Source organism: Phytophthora infestans, genomic scaffold (genome assembly GCF_000142945.1).
Source record: "Phytophthora infestans T30-4 supercont1.30 genomic scaffold, whole genome shotgun sequence".
In the NCBI taxonomy this organism is placed as follows: domain Eukaryota; phylum Oomycota; class Peronosporomycetes; order Peronosporales; family Peronosporaceae; genus Phytophthora; species Phytophthora infestans.
In genome coordinates, this window is record NW_003303729.1 from 1,953,607 (window position 1) to 1,975,280 (window position 21,674).

A 21,674-nucleotide genomic window follows, 5' to 3' on the forward strand; every position below is an offset into this window, starting at 1 on the left:
CCATCTCACCAAGCCCAAACGAGAGTCGAAGAGGAAGAGAATTTACGACTGGATCAAGGATAGAGAGAAAATAGAGTCCAAGGCATCTTCCTCGGCTGACGTCCCTCAGAATATCGTAATTCAACAGTTAGAGCGTCTTCACGCGGTTGAAGAGACCGTCAGCGACGCGGATGATGTCGTTCAGCATTTTCTTGACGGGCAAGAGCAGTAATGAACCAAGCAGGAAGATTTGCAATTTGTATACGAGAAAAAAAATCCTCTTTTTCTGACACGGTTTTTTGTTTGCATATAATTTTGGGGTGTCCGGATGTACACATGGTCTACAGTATTGACCATTTTAATAGCTAAATAGCTAGAACTCTAAAAATAGTATAACTTTTTTAGCATCTTTGTGTACTACTGCAAGCAATATTTCCAGAAACTAGTATTGAGATTTTAACATCTTCGTGAACTTCAAGTATTCTAGACGATAAATGTTCTAAATTTTATGCTCCAATTTTAAAAAGTTTGTTTTACCAACGCATGCTACATGAAGTAAGCTACTAGTCGTATCTTAACTGGGCAAGCACTCGCGCGTTGGAACTCGCCTGAGGGGTTAGCGACGTCACTTCGCAGGGGGCCAGCCCTTCTCTCGCTTCGGTCGGGGGGGGGGCTTCAGTAAATAACCGGATGACGTCACTGGCTAATGCGTTTGGCGAGCTTCCAGAATATTCTGCCTTTTTTTCGCGACGAGGACGACTTTGTTTTTGGTGTCGCATTTATCAGCGCGGTCCAAACCGATGGGGTGAGTCTTTGTTAGCTGAATGGACTCACAGCTCAAACAATCCTCGCTTCCTCTTAGGTAACTGAAAAAACTAGCTAGGATATTGTTTGGATTACACTTAATGCGTATGTTTATAGGTGCGTTCATGTGTACAACAGCCAGTGGTAAAGGCGCCTCTGTTTGCGATATGGTAATTGCAAACCGGCAGAAACCAACCCTCAATTTATGTTTTAAGTTTTTTCGGGACTCGACCGAAGAACATATCGTAGAAACGTTCGTGATTGACATGGACTTTACTGAGTGGCGTGTGCTAAGCGATTCTTTCAATACAGCCAAGGTAGGCGTTGTTTGCTCGCGAGTGATCATTGTGCGACTAACAAGTTTTTTAAACAGGTTATACTATGTCAATTTCATGCCATAGTAGCCGTCCAGAAAAAGCTGGCAGATAAAACGTTTGATACTGTGCCGAGTCTGCGATGTGAGCTTGATATCATGTGGCGTATGCAAAGACAAACAGCTGTTTTAATTTAGCGTGGGACCGGACTGCAGTGTCGTATCACCAGCATTTACCACGTACATCCATAATATTTGAGTTAGTTGTCGGGGAATGTGGGCCGAATATGTTCGATGCAATTACTAGATCTGTGGTAACACGGCGAGCAATCGGTTGGAAGCCACCTGGAAACAAATTAAAACGCCGGTGAACGTATCGAGCACATTGGACAGGTGTTTTGGGGCGTATTTATGTACCAGAGAGCTCGATTGCAAGAGTTGAGATTGCAATTAATTTCATGTGAGTATTTTACGGCGTTCAGAGAGGCTGAAACCATTTCCAATTTGTGGTTTCTCGAATGTGGTTAGCCCATTGGTCTATCAGCTCATTGCGGCGCAATACTGGAAGTTTGTATCGCAAGAAATAGATACTGTTTTTCTCATCGCACGGGCGATATAGCGATTGTCGCGAAAAAATCTCTCAGGTCGTCCCTGGTGGAGTTGCGAGGGCGATGCAGCTGTTTGTTCCTCAAGTCTACTCATATTTCTTGTTGACACGTGATCTATGCGGTTCTTGACGTTTAAAAAGCACGACAAGGTGTCATCGGATACTCTCGACAGCCGTTGGAACCTAGTTGCCGCTGCTTCACTCGTAAGCATGCATGCTGCTAAGCTGACGAAGCTCGCAAGTCTGGAAAATGTTTGTTGGAGGATGGTAACGGAAGCTGTGCTGGTCGACGTCAAAGAAAGGCATCCGTGACGGACAAGATGCTATAAGTTGAACTTGCCGCCAACGATTCTGTGGTGCGGCAGATGTGAAAAATACAATATTATCATGGCGCTACTTCAGCCGGATATTGATACCATGCTAGATTTGGCTTCTCATCACTTTCTTTACCATGTAGCATCTTTAGAAAATGTCTATGCTAAATTTTCTTCTTCTTTGCGAGATTTCGATCCTGGTAGTAGCACCATACCCCCCCCTCCTTTGTCGCCAATATTGCGGATTGTGATCCCAATTGTGAAGAGAAACCTTTAAAATTGACTGGCTTTCAGGCTAAAGCGAATGCCTAAGAGAAGGTGCTACAGATAGGTCCATTGTCTCTAACTGCAACCTACAACGTGTTTCGACACCACCACGGCGCTTTAAGCAACTGACGATTCGCCTACATCTAAAACCCCGCTCGCATCATACGCTTCGCAGGCGTGGAAGCACCAAAAACAATTAACGAACTCAGAGTAGTTGTGGAAAGAACGGTTGATGACTGGCATGAAGGCACATCAGTGCGCTGTGCTACTTTAGCAGCTTACTCTGTTAATGCAGATCTTCTAGCGATCCTATTTAAATATTTTCCGGTGGTGCTGCGGCCTAGCATACATAAAACGAAGTTAGCGGTGGCAGTGTTTGACCCACCAAGAAACAGTACTCGTGTAATGTCGGAAGCTCACACTGGACGCTTGTGGTGGTCGGCCTTAAAACGCTGACAACCGTGGTGTACGACCCATTGATGCAGGTGCATTACTTTGAAGAACTCAAAACGCGATGTAGCTAACTCATTTTCCCAGCATATTTACGAATGGGGGGAGAAACTAAAAGAGCAATTACTACGCTGAAGTCGTACACCGTCCAGTATCTACGGCAACAAAATACGGATCTTTGATTATCCGGTATTACGTGAAAATTCGCAACATGATAGTATCCCGCGGCGCTTTAAATATAAGGAGTTTGCGAAGGAAAATCAATGTAGTCATGGGCTCTGCAGCTGAGGCTTGGAAGACACGATGGACATGCTGTGGTTTGTCGGTATATACGCTACCCATAACGTTGTGGTGACAAACACGTACGAGCAGATCGACGTGGACGGCGAACGTTAGATTAGCTCGCCAAGCTATTGACGTACGACGAGACGTTGTTGTCTATGCGCATCCGACGGGTCATGATGTAGATGCGTTGCGGATCAGTATCAAAGTCCATGAGCTTGAAAAGAAGCCCATGTACGCTCAGAATGGGTACAAACATATTTACAAGACCCCTTTTTCTGAAGCTGAAGCGGCTTGACAACAAGTTCGTTGATCTAGAAGCAGAAAAGAAAAAGATATAGTATCAACGTGATACCAAGTTGGTCTCCGGTTGCAAATCTTAAACGTACGTGCAAACGTCGTTTTTATATTCGCGCATCTTGGTCTTTTGGAACGTCGGTCGCTGTTATCGTGACGTGAGGCGACGCTATTAATAGTAAGTGCCACAAGACCCGAATGCGAAAAGCAAGTGCATCATGGCGTCCGATCCCACGAATTTCCCTGAAATCGTCCTCTTTATCGCCCATGAAGCACCAAGCCATTGCGAACACAAACACGCCGCAATTGTAGCCGTCGTTTTGGATTGGATTTTGGAGCAACGTCAGATCCAAATAGTTAGAAACATCCTAAAGCACAAGCAGCCATACTGTTGGAAGCTCTGACTTCAAAGTCGCATCGTTCGGTCCGCATTCGACAGTTAGACTCAAAATGGGTCGGCTGGTCGGCAAAAAAAACGCATTTCTATTATTTTATATGCAATGCGATTCGATCTTAACATTTAGCACCTCTTTTTGCAGGAAAATCAAGAGGCAAACATCAGATGTCACAACTAGTCGACCTTAACAGAGCGGACCAAATCAATATTTAAGCACCTCTGAATAACAATATATGTTTTGTCAACCGCAACATACTAGTATAGAGGATTGAGGTCAGTTTATCTTAAGTTTGTAAGCAAGCGGTCATCGGGAGACTGTCGACCACTTAATGTGGAGGGAATTACAATTGGCAATATTAATGCAGAGAGGATCGGTCGTCTGTGTTTTAATTCTAAATTACAATGCCCGATTGCATGATCCCCGCCAATTGCAATGTACTCAGTTGCACTTGAGAATAGGGGCTGATGGTACCAAAAACTATACAATATTTTTGATAGAAATTGTACTATTTTCGATATTAAATATCAATAGTAGCTCAGTTTCAACATAGCGCTTTAATATTAATTTAAGAAATTGGAAATTATTAGATACTAGATGATATTTTAAGAATATGTATTACTAGGTGATAATATCCCTATATAACTTCACCGATTTTGGAGTTAATTGACCTTTAAAGAAGCTAACTGCAATGTACTGTATTAATACTTGTAAACTACTTAAGGGGTAATCCAAGAATTCGATGCAAATATTTTTCCCTTGCCTGTAAGGAACTACGAAGTATCGCAATTTGCCTAAACTGCAGAGATCTTGGCGTTGAGTTGTCCTTTCACGGGAAGTGTGAACGAGATGGCGTACGTCACGTCTCTGGATTCTCCAACTCGACGTGATATTGCTCAGTAAAGACGCTACTATCAGCTTCATCTCGAGCATCGCGAGGTTCTTGCCAAGACACAGACGCGGACCAGCATTGAAGGCCACGAATTGGTAAGCCGAGACGGAGATCAATTTACCTGCCTCGATCCACCGTTCCGGCTTAAACTCGGCAGCATCGGGGCCCCACACATGCGGCATCCGTCCTAGTGCATACATGGGCAAACCAGCAAGCGTTCCAGCTCCAATGAACGTGCCGTCAGACAGCACCGTATCGTGAACTGCTTCCTTACTGACGATGGGGACAGAAGGATACAAACGCAGTGTCTCCCTCAATGCAGCCTCCACATACACGAGCTCACCCAGTTCGTCCATCGACGGACTGCATTGTCCGTTTAACAACTTAGGCAGCTTTGCAGCCACCTCTTCGCGGATCTTGGTCTCCGCTTCGGGGTTCTTACTGAGGCAATAGAAGAACCAACTCAGCGCTTGTGCTGTAGTGTCACGACCAGCGATGATAAAGTTAATAACGATGTCTCGGAGATACGTCGGGTCAAAGCTGCTCTCGTCTGCATCTCCCGATCGATTCAGATCGTCTAAGAACAGTGACACAATGTCTTTGCCTCCTTTATCGTCTTGCGTTCCCTTCGCACGGTGTTCAAGTGTCTGGGCTACGATGTCGAAGATGGTCGAGTTGATTACCTCCATGTCCTTTTTCACTTGACCCTCTGCTCCTACGCCCAAGAAACGCTGAAGTTTCCAGAACCAACTCGGTCTCACAAAGCGCAGTATAAACAACTGTTGACTTCGATCAAAAGCAGTCTGGAACGGGTGCTCCTTCTCAGCATCCAGACAGTTCATGTGCACCCCAAAGCCGATCTCCGTGAATGCCTCCATAGTAAAACGATTGAGAAGCCGGAACATATCCACCGTATCGTTGGTCTCCGCTGCCCGGTGGAAGATCTGCTCCAAGACGACCAAGTGACGCTGAATCGTACTCGTCATGGAATCTCGAAGAGATCTCATTGTAAACAAGTTGCTGGCTGTTTTACGCTGACGGTACCATTTTTCATGGTCCACTGCAAAAATACCTTCTCCCAGTAGTTCGCGCAGATACTCGGCCTTCTTGGGTCCTTTGGGGAAGTTGTCGAACTGGTTCTTGAGCACATCTTCGAAAGCCTGAGGAGTCGAAAGTAGCGTCATGTCTGGAGTTCCAAGAGACTGAAGCAGCACAGGCTCCCCCTTTGCTTCCAAGCACAAACCGGTAATCCAGTCGTGTCGTATGGGAACATTGCCAATGACATCCAGTGTGTTGCCCAGCAACGATTTAGTCGTGGAAGGACGCACCACCTTGCGAGAACCGCGTTGAGTCTTATTGTCATAAGCGACCAGCAAGCGCCACGCCAGCGGCAGCACGACGAGGCCACTAAGTGCAGCGATCGCAATGCTGGACGAGAGTTTATCGGTCATGCGGTCGATTGTCAGCATTTCGGTCCTTTGCGGTCTTGGCAGCGAATCTCGAAATGAGCCTGTTGGGACGCGACACCATTGGACAATACATAAAAAAAACAAAAGAAGTAAAGAAACCGATGGAACCCATGGCCATGGATTTGACATGTAAATGGACGTCATCATGATACGGACTCCACGAAAAAAAAATGTTGATGGGATATAGACAGCTGAGTTGATACCAAATCTCGCTTGCACTGATCGCGTGATTTTTTCAGTATAATATACGAAAAAGAGAGCAAAGCTTTACGCAACGGGTACAATAGTCACGTCCTTTCGGTTTATGAACTCGACGTGAAATTCACAAGGCAACACAGCGGGCGTTGGTGAAATGAATGCATACAGTAGACATCCCAGCTTTTAAACTGAAAATATCGCTACTCATTCCCGAGTACGCGGTGAACAATACATGTAAACTGGAACGAATCATGAAATCAAAGAATAGCAGAAACAATGATGCATGCAACTATTTTTTATTTTTCCTTACTACCGCTTTAGTTTTTCTTGTCTTCGCTATTCTGACGCCACGCGTCCACGAGCGACTTGAAAATGCCGTCCGGTTTGCGCTGCAGCTCTGCCGGAGACCCGAACTCGGCCACTGATCCCTTCTCCATGACTAAAATGCGGTCCGAGTCCAAGATCGTGTTGATACGGTGCGCGATGGTCAGCGTTGTGCAGTCCCGGAATTCCTCTCGGATACTCTGCTGGATCTGGCGATCCGTCTCGGGGTCGATGGACGCAGTGGCCTCGTCCATCAAAATCACCTTCGACCGCTTCAGCAGCGCCCGAGCAATGGACAGCAGTTGACGTTCACCCACACTGAAGTTCGAGCCCTTCTCGTCCACGACGTCGTCCAGCGACGTGATGGCCTTCTGCAACGACGCGCGCTTCACAGACGTCCAGATCTGGTCGTCCGAGAACTGGTCGAACGGGTCCAGGTTTGAACGCACCGTGCCGGAGAACAACACGGGGTCCTGAGGGATGATCGCAATGTTGGAACGCAAGTCGTGCAGGCCGATCTTGCTGATGTCCACGCCGTCAATCGTGATGGAGCCTGCGTCCAGCTCTACAAGACGCATGAGACCCACGATCAAGCTGCTCTTACCGGCACCCGTACGACCGACAATGCCGACCTTCTCCTTCGCGTTCACACTGAACGTGAGTCCACGAAGCACACGCGGGAGGCCAGGACGGTACCGTAGATCAACGCGCTTGAAGCTGATGGCTCCAGCCATAGGCCAGTCAAGCGGTGGCTTCTCAACTGCAGTGCTGACTAGACCCGCCTCCGTCGGCATCTCTGTGTACGTCTGAATACGCTCCACAGACACCATCTGAGTCTGCAGCTGACTGATCATACGTACCGTCCAGTTGAGCGACTGAGTGACCGTGAACGCGTACGTCAAAGACACGCCAACCAGACCAGCGAACGCAGTCCCATCCGCAGCATTCGTACCGTGCGCCAGAACAGCAGATAAAGCCGCAGCAGCAGCGATACACGTGCCAACGAACTCGAGACGCAGTGCCAGCCAGCAGTTGATCGTGAAGTTGAGGAAGTACGCGCGCTGGTTCTTGTCCAGTAGGTAGTTGTTGTGGCCGATGAAGCTGGTCTCCACACCGAACGCCCGGATGGTCGACAAGCCGTCGAGTGTCTCTGACAGCAGCGCGAAGATTGGGGAACGACTGATCGAGTCCAGACGCTGCAGCTCCCGTGACGTCTTGATGAAATATCTCTGCGACGTGTAGTATCCGACAAGAACCGGTAGCAGGATGGCCATGAACATTGGCGTGATGTATGAGATGGTGACCAGAGTGATGGCGACGGCGACGATGGTGTTGAGCAGACCCACTACCGTGCCGGGAATGGCTTCATCCAGAGTGTAGATGTCCTTAGACATGCGGTTCACAATGCGACCAAGTGGTGTCGTGTCAAAGAAAGAAGTGGGCGCGCGTAGGATCTGGCTCAGCAGCTTGTTGAACAGCAGACGACTGGCGTGCAGTGAGCCCACGTACAGCAGCATCACACGGACAAACAGCACCACTGCATACGCCAAGTTGATCAGCATGTAGACGTACACGTAGTACATCTGAGAGTCCGGGTACTTCTCCGCCTGCTCCGACCAGTACGAGATCCACACGGTCGACAGCAGAGTCAGTCCCTGAGCCGCGAAGAACCCAAAAACAACCAGAAAGGCAGCGCACATGCCACCGAACGCGTTGATCCACACACGGTAGACCGACCACGACACGTCCCCCACAGAGCGATCCTCCTCCACCATCAACTGACCTTCATCATCAACACCAGCCTGGCTGTCGTCGCTCCGTGTGGACACGCGAGAACGGCGGTGCATGCGACTCTCACTGGACTTCCGACGTCCCGTGATCGCCAACTCTTCCTCATCACCGCAATCATCCATAGCGTCCTCCACACTCTCAGCCGACGTCGAGTTCTCCTCGTCCTCTTCCTGCTCACTCTCCACGTAGTTCGACACCATCTGAGCCAGCAAGTTCTTCGTCGCCATCAGCTTCTTGTACGATCCGTGCTCTGCGATCCTGCCGTCGGCGATCACAGCGATCTGGTCGCACTGGCTCACGAAGCTCAGCGAGTGCGTCACCAACACCACCAGCTTGTCCTTCAGTGTCTTCTTGATGCACTCGTTGAAGATGTCAGCGCCCACATGACTGTCCACTGCCGACAGGATGTCGTCGAGCAGGTAAATGTCGGCGTCCTGATACACAGCGCGAGCGATAGCCACACGAGTGCGTTGGCCGCCACTAAGGTTGATGCCCTTTTCACCGATCTCCGTGCGGTCTCCAGCAGTCAAGATACGAAGGTCTCTTCAGGGAACTCACGCGCAAAGCCTCCTCGTACTTTTCGGCGTCGAACGGCAGTCCGAACGTGATGTTGTCGCGCACCGTCGCGTTCTGGATGAATGGCTGCTGCGAGACGTACGCCACTTTGCCTCGAATCGCCACTGAGCCGGCACTGCAACGAGCGTCGCCCAGGATACCGGCCAGCAGCGTCGACTTGCCACTACCCACGTGACCCACAATGGCGTGCAGCTCTCCGTTCTTGGCCGAGAAGTCGACATGACGCAGCGTCGGTCCTTCAGCCACTGGCGTCACCAGAGCCTCCTCTTCCTCCTCCTTCTTCTCGTTAATCTTCTCCTTGTCAGCCGGTGGTGCAGCGTCCCACTTGAAGTCTGCACCTCGGACCGAGATGCCTACCTCTGTTAAGTCGCCCTCGCCCACCTTCGTGCGCTCCTTGGCCAGAAAGTAGCTGCGCAGACGGTCGAAACTCACGCTCGCCTCCACCACGTTGTTCAGTACTTGCGGCAACATGAACAACGGGAAGCGCAGGATGTTGAACAGAGCCAGACTCGTCAGTGCCGTGCCCACATCCAGTGTGTGGCCCAGCAGCACGTACGCGCTGAAGGACACCACCGTCACTAGCGACGGCACGAAGCTGAAGATCGTGTTCGACCCACTACGCGCGAACACGTACGTGCGCAGACGCGCCAACTCCTCGTCGCGAAACTTCATGACGCGCTGGCCGAACGAGTTCTCCCACGCCTTCAGCTTCACCACCTTAATACCCGACAACACCTCGACGCAGATCTTGATACGTTCGTCCTTGACCTGCATCAGACGCTGTTGTAGTTTGCGCATGACCTTCGAGATGAGAGTCATCAACGGAATGACCAGCAAGATCACGGCCACGCCGGCGAACGTCGCCACGCCGATCTGTTGCCACAGCAAGACACAAGATACGACGATCTGGAACGCCGCGTACCACACAGCGTGCAGGTACGGCGTCATGTCCTGTAGACGCTGGGCGTCGATAGACATGAGGTTCGTGATCTCTCCGGACGTGCGTTGCTGACGCGCCGCCGCCGATAGCAGCAACGACGTCTCGAACACGGCCGTGACGATGGCACTGCGGAGCTGCAGACCTGTCTCGTAGCAGTAGAAGAAGTATTGACGCAGTGCAAAGGACTGCACCACGCCCGCCGCGAAGATGACAGCGGCGTACGTGAGTCCCTCGGACAACGGCGCCGTCGGATCGCTCAGGTACGCGATGATATCCTTAATAACCATAGGTCCGACGAACTGTAGCGAGTCGTGGATGAGCTTGAGGAAGCCGGCGACTATGAACTTGAAGCCGAACGCCTTGCTCAATGCCCATTCGAGACTGGGTTTGCCAGAGCGCGTCTGCTGCTCCCAAGCGTCCGCGAACTTCTTAGATACGTTCGCGGCGCGGTTGTGCGGGTCCAATTGGAACAGATCGTCGCTCTCCAGCGGACGTTCGTTGCCCAGCTTCATGAGTGGCGTGACCCACGAGAAGAAGACGTTGCCCAGACAGCCAGATTGCTGCGACGGGTAGCGGTCGCCCAACCCGGGCGTGTCCACGGGCATCCATGTAGCCGTGTGCTTGCCAGACGCGGCGCCATCGTGCACGACCGTCACGCCCTGCAGCAGTGGCTTACGTTCCTCCTGCTTAGAACGCGCCATCCCAAGCGTCGCGATTAAAAGTGAGATCTAGAGCCGTTGTCACCTGTGGCGCGAATTAGAGACTGACGAGATAGACCGAGAGGTTTTGGAATGCATAATCGTCCAGAGTGATGGTCAGCATTCGTTGTTTTGATTACGTCGGCACTTTCCGATGATGGGACCAAGGGTTAATGGAAACCAAATATATGAAATTTTCGATTTTATTAGTATATTATCATAATAAATATTAATAGTAGCTCAGTTTTCTAAAAGCTAACTTTTTTCTAATATTATGGTATTAGCTCAGAAAACTGAAAAAAATATTCTAGAAGATATTTTATGCTATTTACCCACTTAAGTACGTTTCTTGACTGTGACGCAGACAAAGGCGATCGAGATAGAAAACTACAAACGCTTGAAGTTGTTTAATGTCGATAGAGCAAAATCAAGGTATTTGTTCTTGTCCATATCGTGCGTCTAATAAACCTGCAGCCTGTAACGCTAGATTAATGCGCTCAGCAGTGCCAATACACGACGCTTACCTTGCCGACGGCACGGCAAGTTGCCGTCACTCGTACAATTGTCCCGGACTCCATCTCCCTCACGGATAATTAGTAATCCTTCAGCTAGTCGAACGTTAACAACATCTGGTTAGTGGATTTAAACTGACTACGCAATCATGGATAGATATAAAAACCAATTATTTTTTAACAAATAATATATGGAAGTGACTGGCTAACCGACTCTACAATTATACCCCCCAACATGCATAAAATGGACTTAGCCGACAGTCTTGGCAACACTCGCTCGGAATTAATTTCTAATCCCAGACACAGCGCCTTGCCGAGTCGAGGACTTAGAGGCCGGGGTGGGACAGGCCGCGCAGCGGCGCCCCCCGAGCGCAGCGCAGCAAGCGAAGAGAGGGGCGGGCCCACGGCTTTAAGTCCGCAGACGAGTGCAAACGCGCTAGTGTCCTACCATTACTCCAATTTAACCGTACTATACTATTTGTACACGTATAAAAGGCGATGCTATGTTACCTCAGTCGGGCAAAATAACGAGTGCCCTAATAAATTGATTTTTAATAATATCATATTGTCTCAGAGGAAAATATTAGGTATTATGTTTTATATTAGCTGGTCTACAGGCAGGGGTTAATAATATTAATCCCTGCCTGTAGACCAGCTATTATAAAACATAATACCTAATATTTTACTTTTTTCTCGGTAATATTATTACCGAGAAAAAAGAGGTAGTAATATTACCGGTAATACTAGCGTATTTTTGCCCCGATAATACTACTAATATTAGTCAAAACACAACACGGTAGTAGTATTAGTAGTATTATTACTAATACTTAAAGTACTACTCTGGTACTTTTGAAGCGTCGCGCACCTTGCGCGCGTCTTGCTTCAACCTAACAATCTCGTCCCTGTTGTGCCTCAGCAGTAGCTGCTTCTCCGACCGTCTGCTATCTGTTCTAGTACGAAGCGGCCCCATGATTATCCCCCCTGTGGAAAACACTCGCTCTTGGAAGGCCGAGGATGAGATCTTGCCGAGGTGAATTCGTGCCAGAAGCGCCATCGAAGGGTATAGGCTTTCGCCTTCATCACGGAACCACTGTAGCACATCAACATGTTTGTACAGCCCCAGTAAGGACCAGCACATGCCGTTGCGGCTGTCAGTAGTCATTGCGGAGGACAAATCTTCTTTCTGGATGTCTGGATTTTGGCGTTGGGCAACCTCGAACCACTCAGGCTCCATCTCTAGCCATTCTCCCATGATACTATCCGCTCTCGCATTGATTTCGGACTCCTTCACCTCTTCTCTGGTCTTGCTCGTTCGAATTGGAGCACCGAGCAGCAGCTCATCTTCATCGTCCCAGCCTGTCGACGACGAAGAGGAAAGGGGGGAATTTACGTCCTGACTGAGTAAGCTGCTCTGCGAAGAGGGCGGCGACAGCGACATCTTGCCCAACTTCGCCATCTGCGCGAACACTTTGCGGTGCTCAGCTCGGAGGTAATCAAGGCCGTTTTTGTAGGTAGCCTTTTTCTCTTTGCGCGGGACGTTGCCGACAGCGGCGATTTTCTTTGCACTTGACTTAGTCCGGGGATCGAGAAGTATACGCACCATTGCTTCCTTCGTCACCTTGGGAAATCGTGCTTGTAGTTGTAGTAACGTCCTCCTCAGACATGTCTTCCCTGCTTCCGAGAACTGACCTATTGTCTTCACCGCGCGGCGATGCATTTGCATCCTTTGCCCGAGGGGCCTCGACGACCATCGCGTCGAACTTGAACGACTTCAGCTTCTTTTCGGCAAGGCGTCGGAATACTACCATGTAGGACGACACCAGATTTTCGCTCTGCGTTTCTATTAGCGCCAGGTTGGCGATGAAGTGTGTAACGGCCTCCATCTCGGTAGCAAGAGTCCAGTCGTCTGGAGATAAATTTGACCACACGCTACTGGAGTCCTTGGTTGACTGGAAGTACGCTTCGAACGCTGCATAGTTCACCACCGACCGCCTAATGAGCTTGCAAGTATAAGCGACTCTGACGTCCTTGTCGACCATGGGGTCCAGCTCAGGATAGGAGAGAGCTTCTTGAATTTTTTTCAGCGCATTGCGTTGTTTCGGGGATCTGAAATGGTTATTCAAGCTCCTTAGCTTCTGAATGACGTCACCTCCATCCTCTAGAGATCCACCAGGAGTTACTATGGCCACCACCTTATCCCAGAAAATGGCACGCGGCGTTCCAAACAGTTTTCGTTTGAATATTGTGTTTGATTCCAAGTCCATACCCAATGCACAAGTTGAGTGGATGCATTGAGCAGTCCTCTTGCTCGCCGTCGATATGATCGGCGACGTTCCGAGCCGAAGGTGTCGTGTCGGACATAGTGAAGCGAGTCATAGCATTGACGTCGATGTTGTACTTCGCCGTGAATCCACTCTCGATCACCTTTGCAACTAGAGGTGCGTTGTGTCCCTCGTTCTTGACGGTTGCGAGCATTGCAATGAATCTCAACCGCCACGAAGTATCAATGAAGGCCACCGACGCTCCGACGATACTGTCTTTCCCGCAACTCGTCCAGATATCGTGAAGGAGATTTAAGTATGGAAGACGACACGCTTTTTCGTACTCAGAAGTAAGTAGCTCACCCACAAGATCGCAGAAGAGTTGGAATTGCCTTGGAGCAACCGGTCATGTTGGTCGCGACTGAGCATCGGGAAAGCCGGATTGCCTGTTGCGGCGCGCATCATCTCTTCGAATGGCGCCGATCTGCATGCCGGAAATGGTATTCCTTGACTAATTAACCACTTGGAGATCAGCACGTGCAGCGTCTTTTCGTTGGCTTTGAAGAATTGCTGCGGTGACTTCGCGGCAATAGCCACAACAGATGAGCCCGTCATACTAGTCGCCTTAGTAGCCGATGAAGTAGTAGTAGTGTCCACGTTCGAATCAATCGCCAAGTCTAGCACCTCCATAGCTTCAGCTTCAGCGTTAACGACGTCCGCTTTTGCCTTTTGAGTTGTAGACTGCTCCGCTAGCACTGCCAAAGGGTGGTCAGCATGTTTCGTCTTGATATGGTCCTTGGCATTACTGGTATTCTTCGTGCAGCGTAAAGCGTCCTCCCAACTGTAAAGTGTGATTTTTTTTCGGCCTTTAATTTTCTCGCAACAGAGCAGACAAATGTTGCGATACACCTGTACAGACGGCTTCCACGGGTTCCGCTTCGTGTATGGTTTATCCAAGACGTGAATGAGATCCCAAACCGAATCCGTAGCTCCAATCTCCCTTGAATGTGAAACCGAAAGCGGCACGCCAAGATCCGAGACCGGTGAAGTTGGTGTTGGAGGGAGTACAGTATCTAGACCGCCATCAACACGAATTGTGGTACTCTTCAAAGCCTTGGTCCTATTTACCTTCGCTGCCGTCTTGCGCCGCTTCACTGGACGCGCAGATACTGCTGTGTCCGATGTGGAGGCGATCTCCGGAGACGGTAAGAAGTCGGAATCAGATCGAGTCCAGATATTAGTCGAAGCCTTATAAGAATTAGTCACTGGCCTCTTCGAAGAAGCGGCTACGGCTGGTTTAGAGGCACCTGTGCCAGGGTAAACATGCAGCACGCACGACTGGCTGCAAAACCTGCGACTCAGCAGAACGTAAGCGTTGATATTATACAAAAGTTGAATAAAATACCTTTCGTTCAGTGCCGACCCCTCTCCTTCGAACACTCCAATTGCGCACATGTGATGAGTCGGCTTTCCGCATACGCTGCACGGACCCGTTTTGAGATCAGGACCTTCCTCACAATTGGTAACAGCACAAGGCATCCTCGGTCGCCGTTTCCAGGTCAGTGATGCGGGCAATGGCGAAATCCAGTTCTTTTAAAAAATGTCGAGCTTGCGAGCAACGCAGGACAGCCACAGGTTTATAAGATTGCGAAATGAGGGTCTGTTGCTCGTTGACTGGCTTCATGGAAAATATTACTCCTTAAAGTAGTATAGTACCGACTCAGGTTAGTAGTACTACTACAAATAGTTATTACCACACTATGCGGTATTAATAATATTACTACTCAAATATTATTAGTATTAGTATTACTCTAAAGTAATAGTTTCAAATTACCCTTAACCTCTGTCTACAGGTGATATTTTCAGAATATTAACCTCATCGATTTTTTTGGAGTTACACTGTACCATTAACCCCATCAAGGGACGCTTTTCGATTTAGCGCCACTTTTTACTACGGTACCGTAAAAATTTGCGACAAACGGGTCCAGTGCGACGCTCCCATTTTTAAGGGTGGCACACCTTCCACAGACAGATCTCAAACTGACGGTTTGCCGCCTGTTAAAGACGGATGTCATCAAAGAGTTCATTTAAGAAAACCTGGATGAGGTTTTATATTAGACTCACCCCTGGGACAAAAAACCAAATGGGTACGAGTCGAAAAAGATTCAGTAGCCGTTCCAACATCGGTTCGGAGCCGGTAATCTGAAAAATTTCATTCTTCCCCGTATTTAACGTCGGGAATGAACCCGTTCGAAAGTTCCTCTCGTAAGTAAAGGGAGCCTGAACCCATTGATATGTGAGAGGGCGAGGGGTTCTCCAGTTTGGCGTACTTCATTGGCTAATTTACGGTGCGTTTTGGCATTTTTTTGCGCTGACTGGAGCTTTAAAAAGCTATTTGCTTCCTGCTATCACACCGCGATCTTCAGCAGATACTCATGGACCCAGAGCGAAGAAGGCGTCGCAACGAAGCCGGTAATCCGATCGCTGTACGGGAGGCCATCTAGGCCTTTGTCCCCGAAGCTGAAACCAAGATCTTACGCGCCAAGACGAGTGAGACGTCTTCGTCTACGACTGGGGTGTCCGCGTCGTCAGCACGGCCGACACCAACGCACCTGCTGTGTGGATGTGCATGGCGACCTTTGTGCCATCACCTCGCGAGCCTTTGATTCAGCTGCCGTTTTGGCAACAGCTACCACTTGACGAAACCGTTCCCCAATGTGGTCGTTGCGGACGTCGCTCTCCTGCTGTTGGCGCACCCTCATTGCACTGTCATGTTGGTGAATTATACCTCGAACCAGCTCAGCAATACGAGTCTCGGGGCGCGCGATGGACGCTTGTTCTATGTTTCGATGATCTTGTAGCTCGTTGTTCATGAGCGTTCGTGTGTTGTCGTCAGCGCGTTGTACGGCCAATTTGAGCTGGTCTTTCACGTATTCAGTGATATCGCGGCGCAGGTCCAGAAGGAGTTTCTCAACCCGCAGGCTCATCTCCTGCTCCATATCTAGCACGGCAGCGTGCATACGCTGCTCCACGAACTGGCTCAGCGCAACTTGATCAGCAATCTGGGCCTCTGCAAATACTCGAGCCTGTTGCTGAGCTCCATGCTGGAGCTGCTGTAAGACGTCCTGAATACGAGCGTCAACACGATGCTCCAGAGCCATCAGGTCGCCGTAAGTCTGCTGAATAGCGAGAACGAGCGCGTTACACCGCGCATTTGCCTCTTCTCGGGCTGCCGCAACGCGTTGCTCGACGAATCGCTGCTGCTCTTCTTCGTGCCGAGACTGTCGATGCTGGAGCTCGGCTTGATGCTCTGCGATACTGTTCGCTTGTGTAGACACATGGGCAAGAGCCCGCCCAAGGCGTTCACCATCGACACGATAGTGTTCCGGCAGCTCGATGATCGCGAGGTCATGGAGGTCATCCATCGGCGATGAAACTCGAGTTGAAGTTGTAAAATGCTGGAAGCGCAGATCTAAATTTTAGGTAGCCATAATAAATTTGGCCAATGAAATGCGATAGCGTGAGCCAATGAGAGGCGATGATTCATGGAACGAATCCCAGGTTCGGTTCTGTGACTTTTTGCAGGAACCGGGCTCCCTGCCCAGTTCGGGTTCGTAGAAAACAGACCAAAAATCGATGGGGCCGATTTTTACGGTACTGTACATGTACTGTATCCGGCAAATTAGATCAACGGGAAGTGGTATGGACTGACTTGGTGAGCTTATAAATGGTGACTACAGTACTGTAACTCGTTATAGGGTTTCCCGCCGCTCGACCGACATCCTGGTATTGCTTGCCAAGCAATGCTTGGTGCAACACCAAAATGAGTTTCCAGCATCCAACTTTCATCGGAAAGGTGCATGTACCGGTACCGATGAAAGTTGGATGCTGGAAACTCTAGTACCGTCGGTACACCCTTCATGTGGCAGCTGAGCCGACAGACGCATGCGTATCTAACAACAACTTCAACGAGGAGCTTATTGCATTGGGCTCGACGGCGATCTCGTCAGAATCAAAGCCGACCTCAAGAGCTCAAGTCTCCATCGAAAATGCTGTCAATCGCCTCGCTTCGAGACAAAATCCCTTTCAGTGTCGGCGTCGGGAGTCTCGTACTGGTCTCGGCCGTCGTTCTACTGGTCAAATCTCGCAATGAACCAACTGACAATGGCTCGACCAAGTCAGAGCTCCGTAAGACCCACCGCCCCGATACGACGCTTCCACTTCTGGAAAACACGCTCGATATGATTCGAGCTGCTCGCGACGGCGACATGCACGACCGAACCGTGGAGATCTGCAGTATATTCAATGGAGAACCTATTCTCTTTCGCTCCATCGGGCATGCCCGACGAACTCGTTGTATCGACCCCTGAAGCCGTCGAAGATGTCCTTAAAGGGCAGTTCAATAACTTCCCAAAGGGATCGTACATGTGCGAGAATCTAAAAGATCTACTGGGCGACGGTATCTTCGCTGCCGATGGGGAGAAGTGGGTGCACCAACGCAAGACGGCGAGTAACCTTTTCACTATGAGAGCACTAAGAGACACCATGACAGCCACGATCCAACGTCACGCTGTTGTATTGTTCGAAATCTTGCAACGTGCAAGTGACAGTGGAAAGACACTGGACTTGTTCCGACTCCTCAACCGGTTTACGTTCGAGGCATTTGCCGAGATCGGTTTTGGAGTTCGAATGGGTTGTCTGGATTCAGATGAGGAACATCCGTTCCAAAAGGCGTTCGACCATGCACAACGAGCGCTGCTGTTGCGCTTTGTGCGTCCGGGTTGGTTCTGGAAAACGCAACGGTGGTTGGGTGTGGGTGAGGAAGGCAAGCTAAAAACGACATTGAGGTGGTCAATTCCACCGTTCTGGGTATCGTCGAGAAGGCTCTAGCACGGCGCTCGTCCAACAACAACGACGATACCAATGACAGTCGAGATATTGTGTCACTTTTCTTGAATAGTGTTGGAAACTCTGGAAGCGCACAAACCGATCCGATGTATCTGCGCGATATCGTCGTGAACTTCTTAATCGCTGGACGAGACACGACAGCGCAAACACTGAGCTGATTCTTCCTTAACCTCACCAAGAACCCACACGTTGAGAGTGCCATTCGTAGCAGGGATCCCCAAAATAAAATAAAATCGCTCTGGCGAATCTACTAGAAAATACAGATTTCATTGATGCTTCAGATTGAGGTAAATAAATAACTGGAATACTTGGAAACGTGCAGTAAATTATTACTACAATCGTGTTAGTTGACCTACACAGCCGTCGATAAACAAGAGTCCACAGTAGCTACGTTCCAGAAACTCGCGTTGACCTTCAGAAATAAGATCATTTCTAAGGTCAAAGGCGACATCCGGTGACGCTCGAGACGCAAGACCGCTCGAGCCACGCTGAAGAGCCTCTCCACGATGTTTGACGTCGGAGGGATGGCACTTAACAGCTTGTACCTGACAGGCTCCGCGGAAATCTTGCGGCGCTTTAGAATCTGGCGAGCAAAGCCATCCGCATCCGGTGGAGACGCTGGTGACGCGCTCGTTGCTGCCGCTTCGAGCTGACGGAATGGCTCCAATACCGTTATCTCCATTGCCGTCAACTCAACCGTTTTCCCAGCCAATACCTTGACCACAGCTGCCTCAAAAGCCTGCGCGTGAATGATACCTGCATCTGGAGCTAGACATAAAAAAATTAATACAAGAATCCAAAACATTTCAAATAAAAAACACTTACCAAGGTACTTGCTCATTGAAGGACGAATCTCCAACAGACCATCAAAAAGATCCCTGGCATCCAACAGAGTAAGTCCGTCGGACTGTAGCATCTTGGAAACGGACTCAACGCATCGAAGCTTGGACAAGAGCTCCTCTAGCTGGCGGTGTGTCGTCCGGGATGGCAACATGTCGGCCAGCTCGTCGTCGTCAGCTGAGAGGAACTCCCTCAGCCTGAAGTAGCGCTTCAGCATCGAGAATGTCGAGGCCCAGCGCGTGTCCTGACGCATAATTGGTACCAGCGGCGTTTTGAATCTGTACCAAAAAAAAATCACAGACCAAAAAATAGTATTCCACAATTACATTAACAAAAATGAATTGGATACAAAAATACAGATCACGGTACCTCAGCTTTGCGGCTTGCTTGAGGGTACGTAGCTTGCGCATTAACTGCTGAACCTCCTCTAGTGCGGGTTCGTGCGGAGCCAGGTAATCTCGAACCGCGAGGTTAAGTCGGTGGCTGGCGCATCCGACTAGCGGGACGCCCATGATGTTGGCAAGGCGCCGGTTAACCGAGCAGTTGTCCCCAACGAGGAACTTACACCCCTCAATAGATTTCCCAAAAAAGGGTAAAAAACGCTCAATAGCAAGCAAATGCCCATCCGCGGACAGCTGATCGTCCGGTTCCTCCATTATTGGAGCCATTGATAAAAGGGGGTAGCATGGCCCGTTGGGTTCATCGTAACAAGCGTAGACAGCCAGGAAGTGTTCCGTTCCGTGGCTCCAGCCATCGAGCATAAGCCCAAACTCATCGGGCATCTCCTCACCAATAGACCGCTCTACAGCCTTGGTGAGGTCTTCCATGTTAGACACCAAAGTTCCAACAGAGACGGGCGCCAAGTTCGTATTCCTGTTCAAACGCACGTATACGAAATTAGTTCAAATCATAAATAGTCCGATAGAATTTGTGTACTTACTTGCGCGTCCAACTCGACTCGCAGAAGTTGAGCGGCAGATTGCCCTCGACAACCCACTTCAACCACGCGTAACGGTTCGATGCCTTCTGGCTCACCCAGGGAACAAGTGTTCCAGTCGCAGCAGCGCTCGCGTCACGCATCTCGCTCTCGAACCTTGGGTGCGACGCGCGAACGTGCGTCACTAGGTTAGTGTAGCCGCTCCGAGGAGCGTGTTTACGCCGTTTGCCACAGGCCTTGCAGGCATGGTAGCCTGTAATGTCGCCTTCTTCGTCCAGCACGGGCTTGAAGAAGAAGGCGGCAATTTGCCTTGGTGAGAAAGGCTGAGTTTTCTGAGTCGTATCGACGAGATTGGCGAGCATGGCAGGTATTGCGGCGTGTCGGCAGGATGGCGGAGAAGTGGCAAATTTAGAAATGCAAACGAAGTGCTGCGGTCAGTGACTCTCCGGGAGTACTTGGAAGCTGACTGCCAACGCTTTTGGGTGGTGTAGGCAGCTTGAAAATTAAGCATTACTTTTTCAGAATTGGTGAGATCAATTATTTGTGACTGACCAAATATGTGCAAAATAAGTAATTGTTTCAAACAATACAAAATTATTTTTCCGAGTATTTATTTTTGGGCATCCCTGATTCGTAGCGAGATCTTGGAGAAACTCCAGGTAAAGCTGCCAGAGCTACAATGCACGACGTGAGCCAGCTCGTCACGCTTGAAGCTGCGTTGAAAGAGACGCTTCGTCTGCATCCACCCGTCCCGATGGTTCCAAAGTATGTAGTGGAAGACACTACGCTTGCTGACGGAACGTTTGTCAAGGCGAACTCCTTGATCGTCCTGGCAACGTACGCGATGGCAAGAATGACGCACGTGTGGGGTACAGATGCTGCTGAGTTCAAACCCGAGCGGTGGATCGACGCAGCCACCGGAAAGCTTGTGTCGGTGTCTCCGTACAAATTTGTATCTTTCAATGCTGGTCCTCGTTTATGCCTCGGAATGAACCTAGCCATGCTTGAGATGAAGCTGGTTGTGGCCGGTCTGTTGAGCAAGTTCCATATCGAAGTGGAGGATCCTGAGAACGTGACGTACGATGTATCGCTCACTCTGCCAGTGAAGGGCTCGCTTGATGTGAAGATTTCGCCTACAGAACCGGCATTTGCATAATATTTTTGTAAAAAAAAAAGCAGCTCTATTTTTGTAACCTGCCATCATCTCGATGATTATGGTGCCACTTGAGAAAACCCCGAGTTGCCGACGGCCATTAGCGAATCGTTTAAGAAGGAAGCGCAACAAACCTACAACACTGATGGTGCAGCGCAAACAAGGAGAGCGTAAGCCACTGCTAAAAGGCGTGGCGGTCGTGCACGACGGTGCGGCATCCTCCAAACACGCGTCCTCATGGATGCTTGTGGACACGCCCGGACTGGGCGACCGCTACCCGTCGCAGCAATCTGGCTGTCTGGGCAACGTCTTCTTCTCATGGGTCACGCCACTCATGAAGCTGGGCAACGAACGTCCGCTGGAGAGCGACGATCTGTTCCAATTGGACCCGCACAACCGCGCCGCGAACGTATCTAAGAAGTTCGCGGACGCTTGGGAGCAGCAGACGCGCTCTGGCAAACCCAGTC

The 21,674-nt window shown here is 49.8% G+C and overlaps 5 protein-coding genes across 5 annotated transcripts; 2 read left to right on the top strand and 3 right to left on the bottom strand.

Annotated features, from left to right (window-relative positions):
• Positions 1-4,502: 4,502 nt before the first annotated feature.
• On the bottom strand, positions 4,503-6,069 carry PITG_14013 (cytochrome P450, putative; the record flags this gene model as incomplete). The annotated part of the gene is made up of 2 exons (XM_002899618.1): positions 4,503-4,575; positions 4,616-6,069. 2 exons carry the CDS (start codon positions 6,067-6,069, stop codon positions 4,503-4,505), a joined length of 1,527 nt encoding a protein of 508 aa, XP_002899664.1.
• A 515-nt stretch (positions 6,070-6,584) lies between these two features.
• Positions 6,585-10,599, bottom strand: PITG_14014 (ATP-binding Cassette (ABC) Superfamily; the record flags this gene model as incomplete). The annotated part of the gene is made up of 2 exons (XM_002899619.1): positions 6,585-8,876; positions 8,941-10,599. 2 exons carry the CDS (start codon positions 10,597-10,599, stop codon positions 6,585-6,587), a joined length of 3,951 nt encoding a protein of 1,316 aa, XP_002899665.1.
• Positions 10,600-16,339: 5,740 nt separating this feature from the next.
• PITG_14015 (uncharacterized protein) lies at positions 16,340-16,794 on the bottom strand (the record flags this gene model as incomplete). The annotated part of the gene is made up of 3 exons (XM_002899620.1): positions 16,340-16,356; positions 16,450-16,473; positions 16,515-16,794. 3 exons carry the CDS (start codon positions 16,792-16,794, stop codon positions 16,340-16,342), a joined length of 321 nt encoding a protein of 106 aa, XP_002899666.1.
• Positions 16,795-17,674: 880 nt separating this feature from the next.
• PITG_14016 (cytochrome P450, putative) lies at positions 17,675-18,259 on the top strand (the record flags this gene model as incomplete). The annotated part of the gene is made up of 1 exon (XM_002899621.1): positions 17,675-18,259. The coding sequence occupies one exon, from the start codon at positions 17,675-17,677 to the stop codon at positions 18,257-18,259; it is 585 nt and encodes a 194-aa protein (XP_002899667.1).
• Positions 18,260-20,733: 2,474 nt separating this feature from the next.
• On the top strand, positions 20,734-21,210 carry PITG_14018 (cytochrome P450, putative; the record flags this gene model as incomplete). Its single annotated transcript, XM_002899622.1, has 1 exon — positions 20,734-21,210. The coding sequence occupies one exon, from the start codon at positions 20,734-20,736 to the stop codon at positions 21,208-21,210; it is 477 nt and encodes a 158-aa protein (XP_002899668.1).
• Positions 21,211-21,674: the final 464 nt, after the last annotated feature.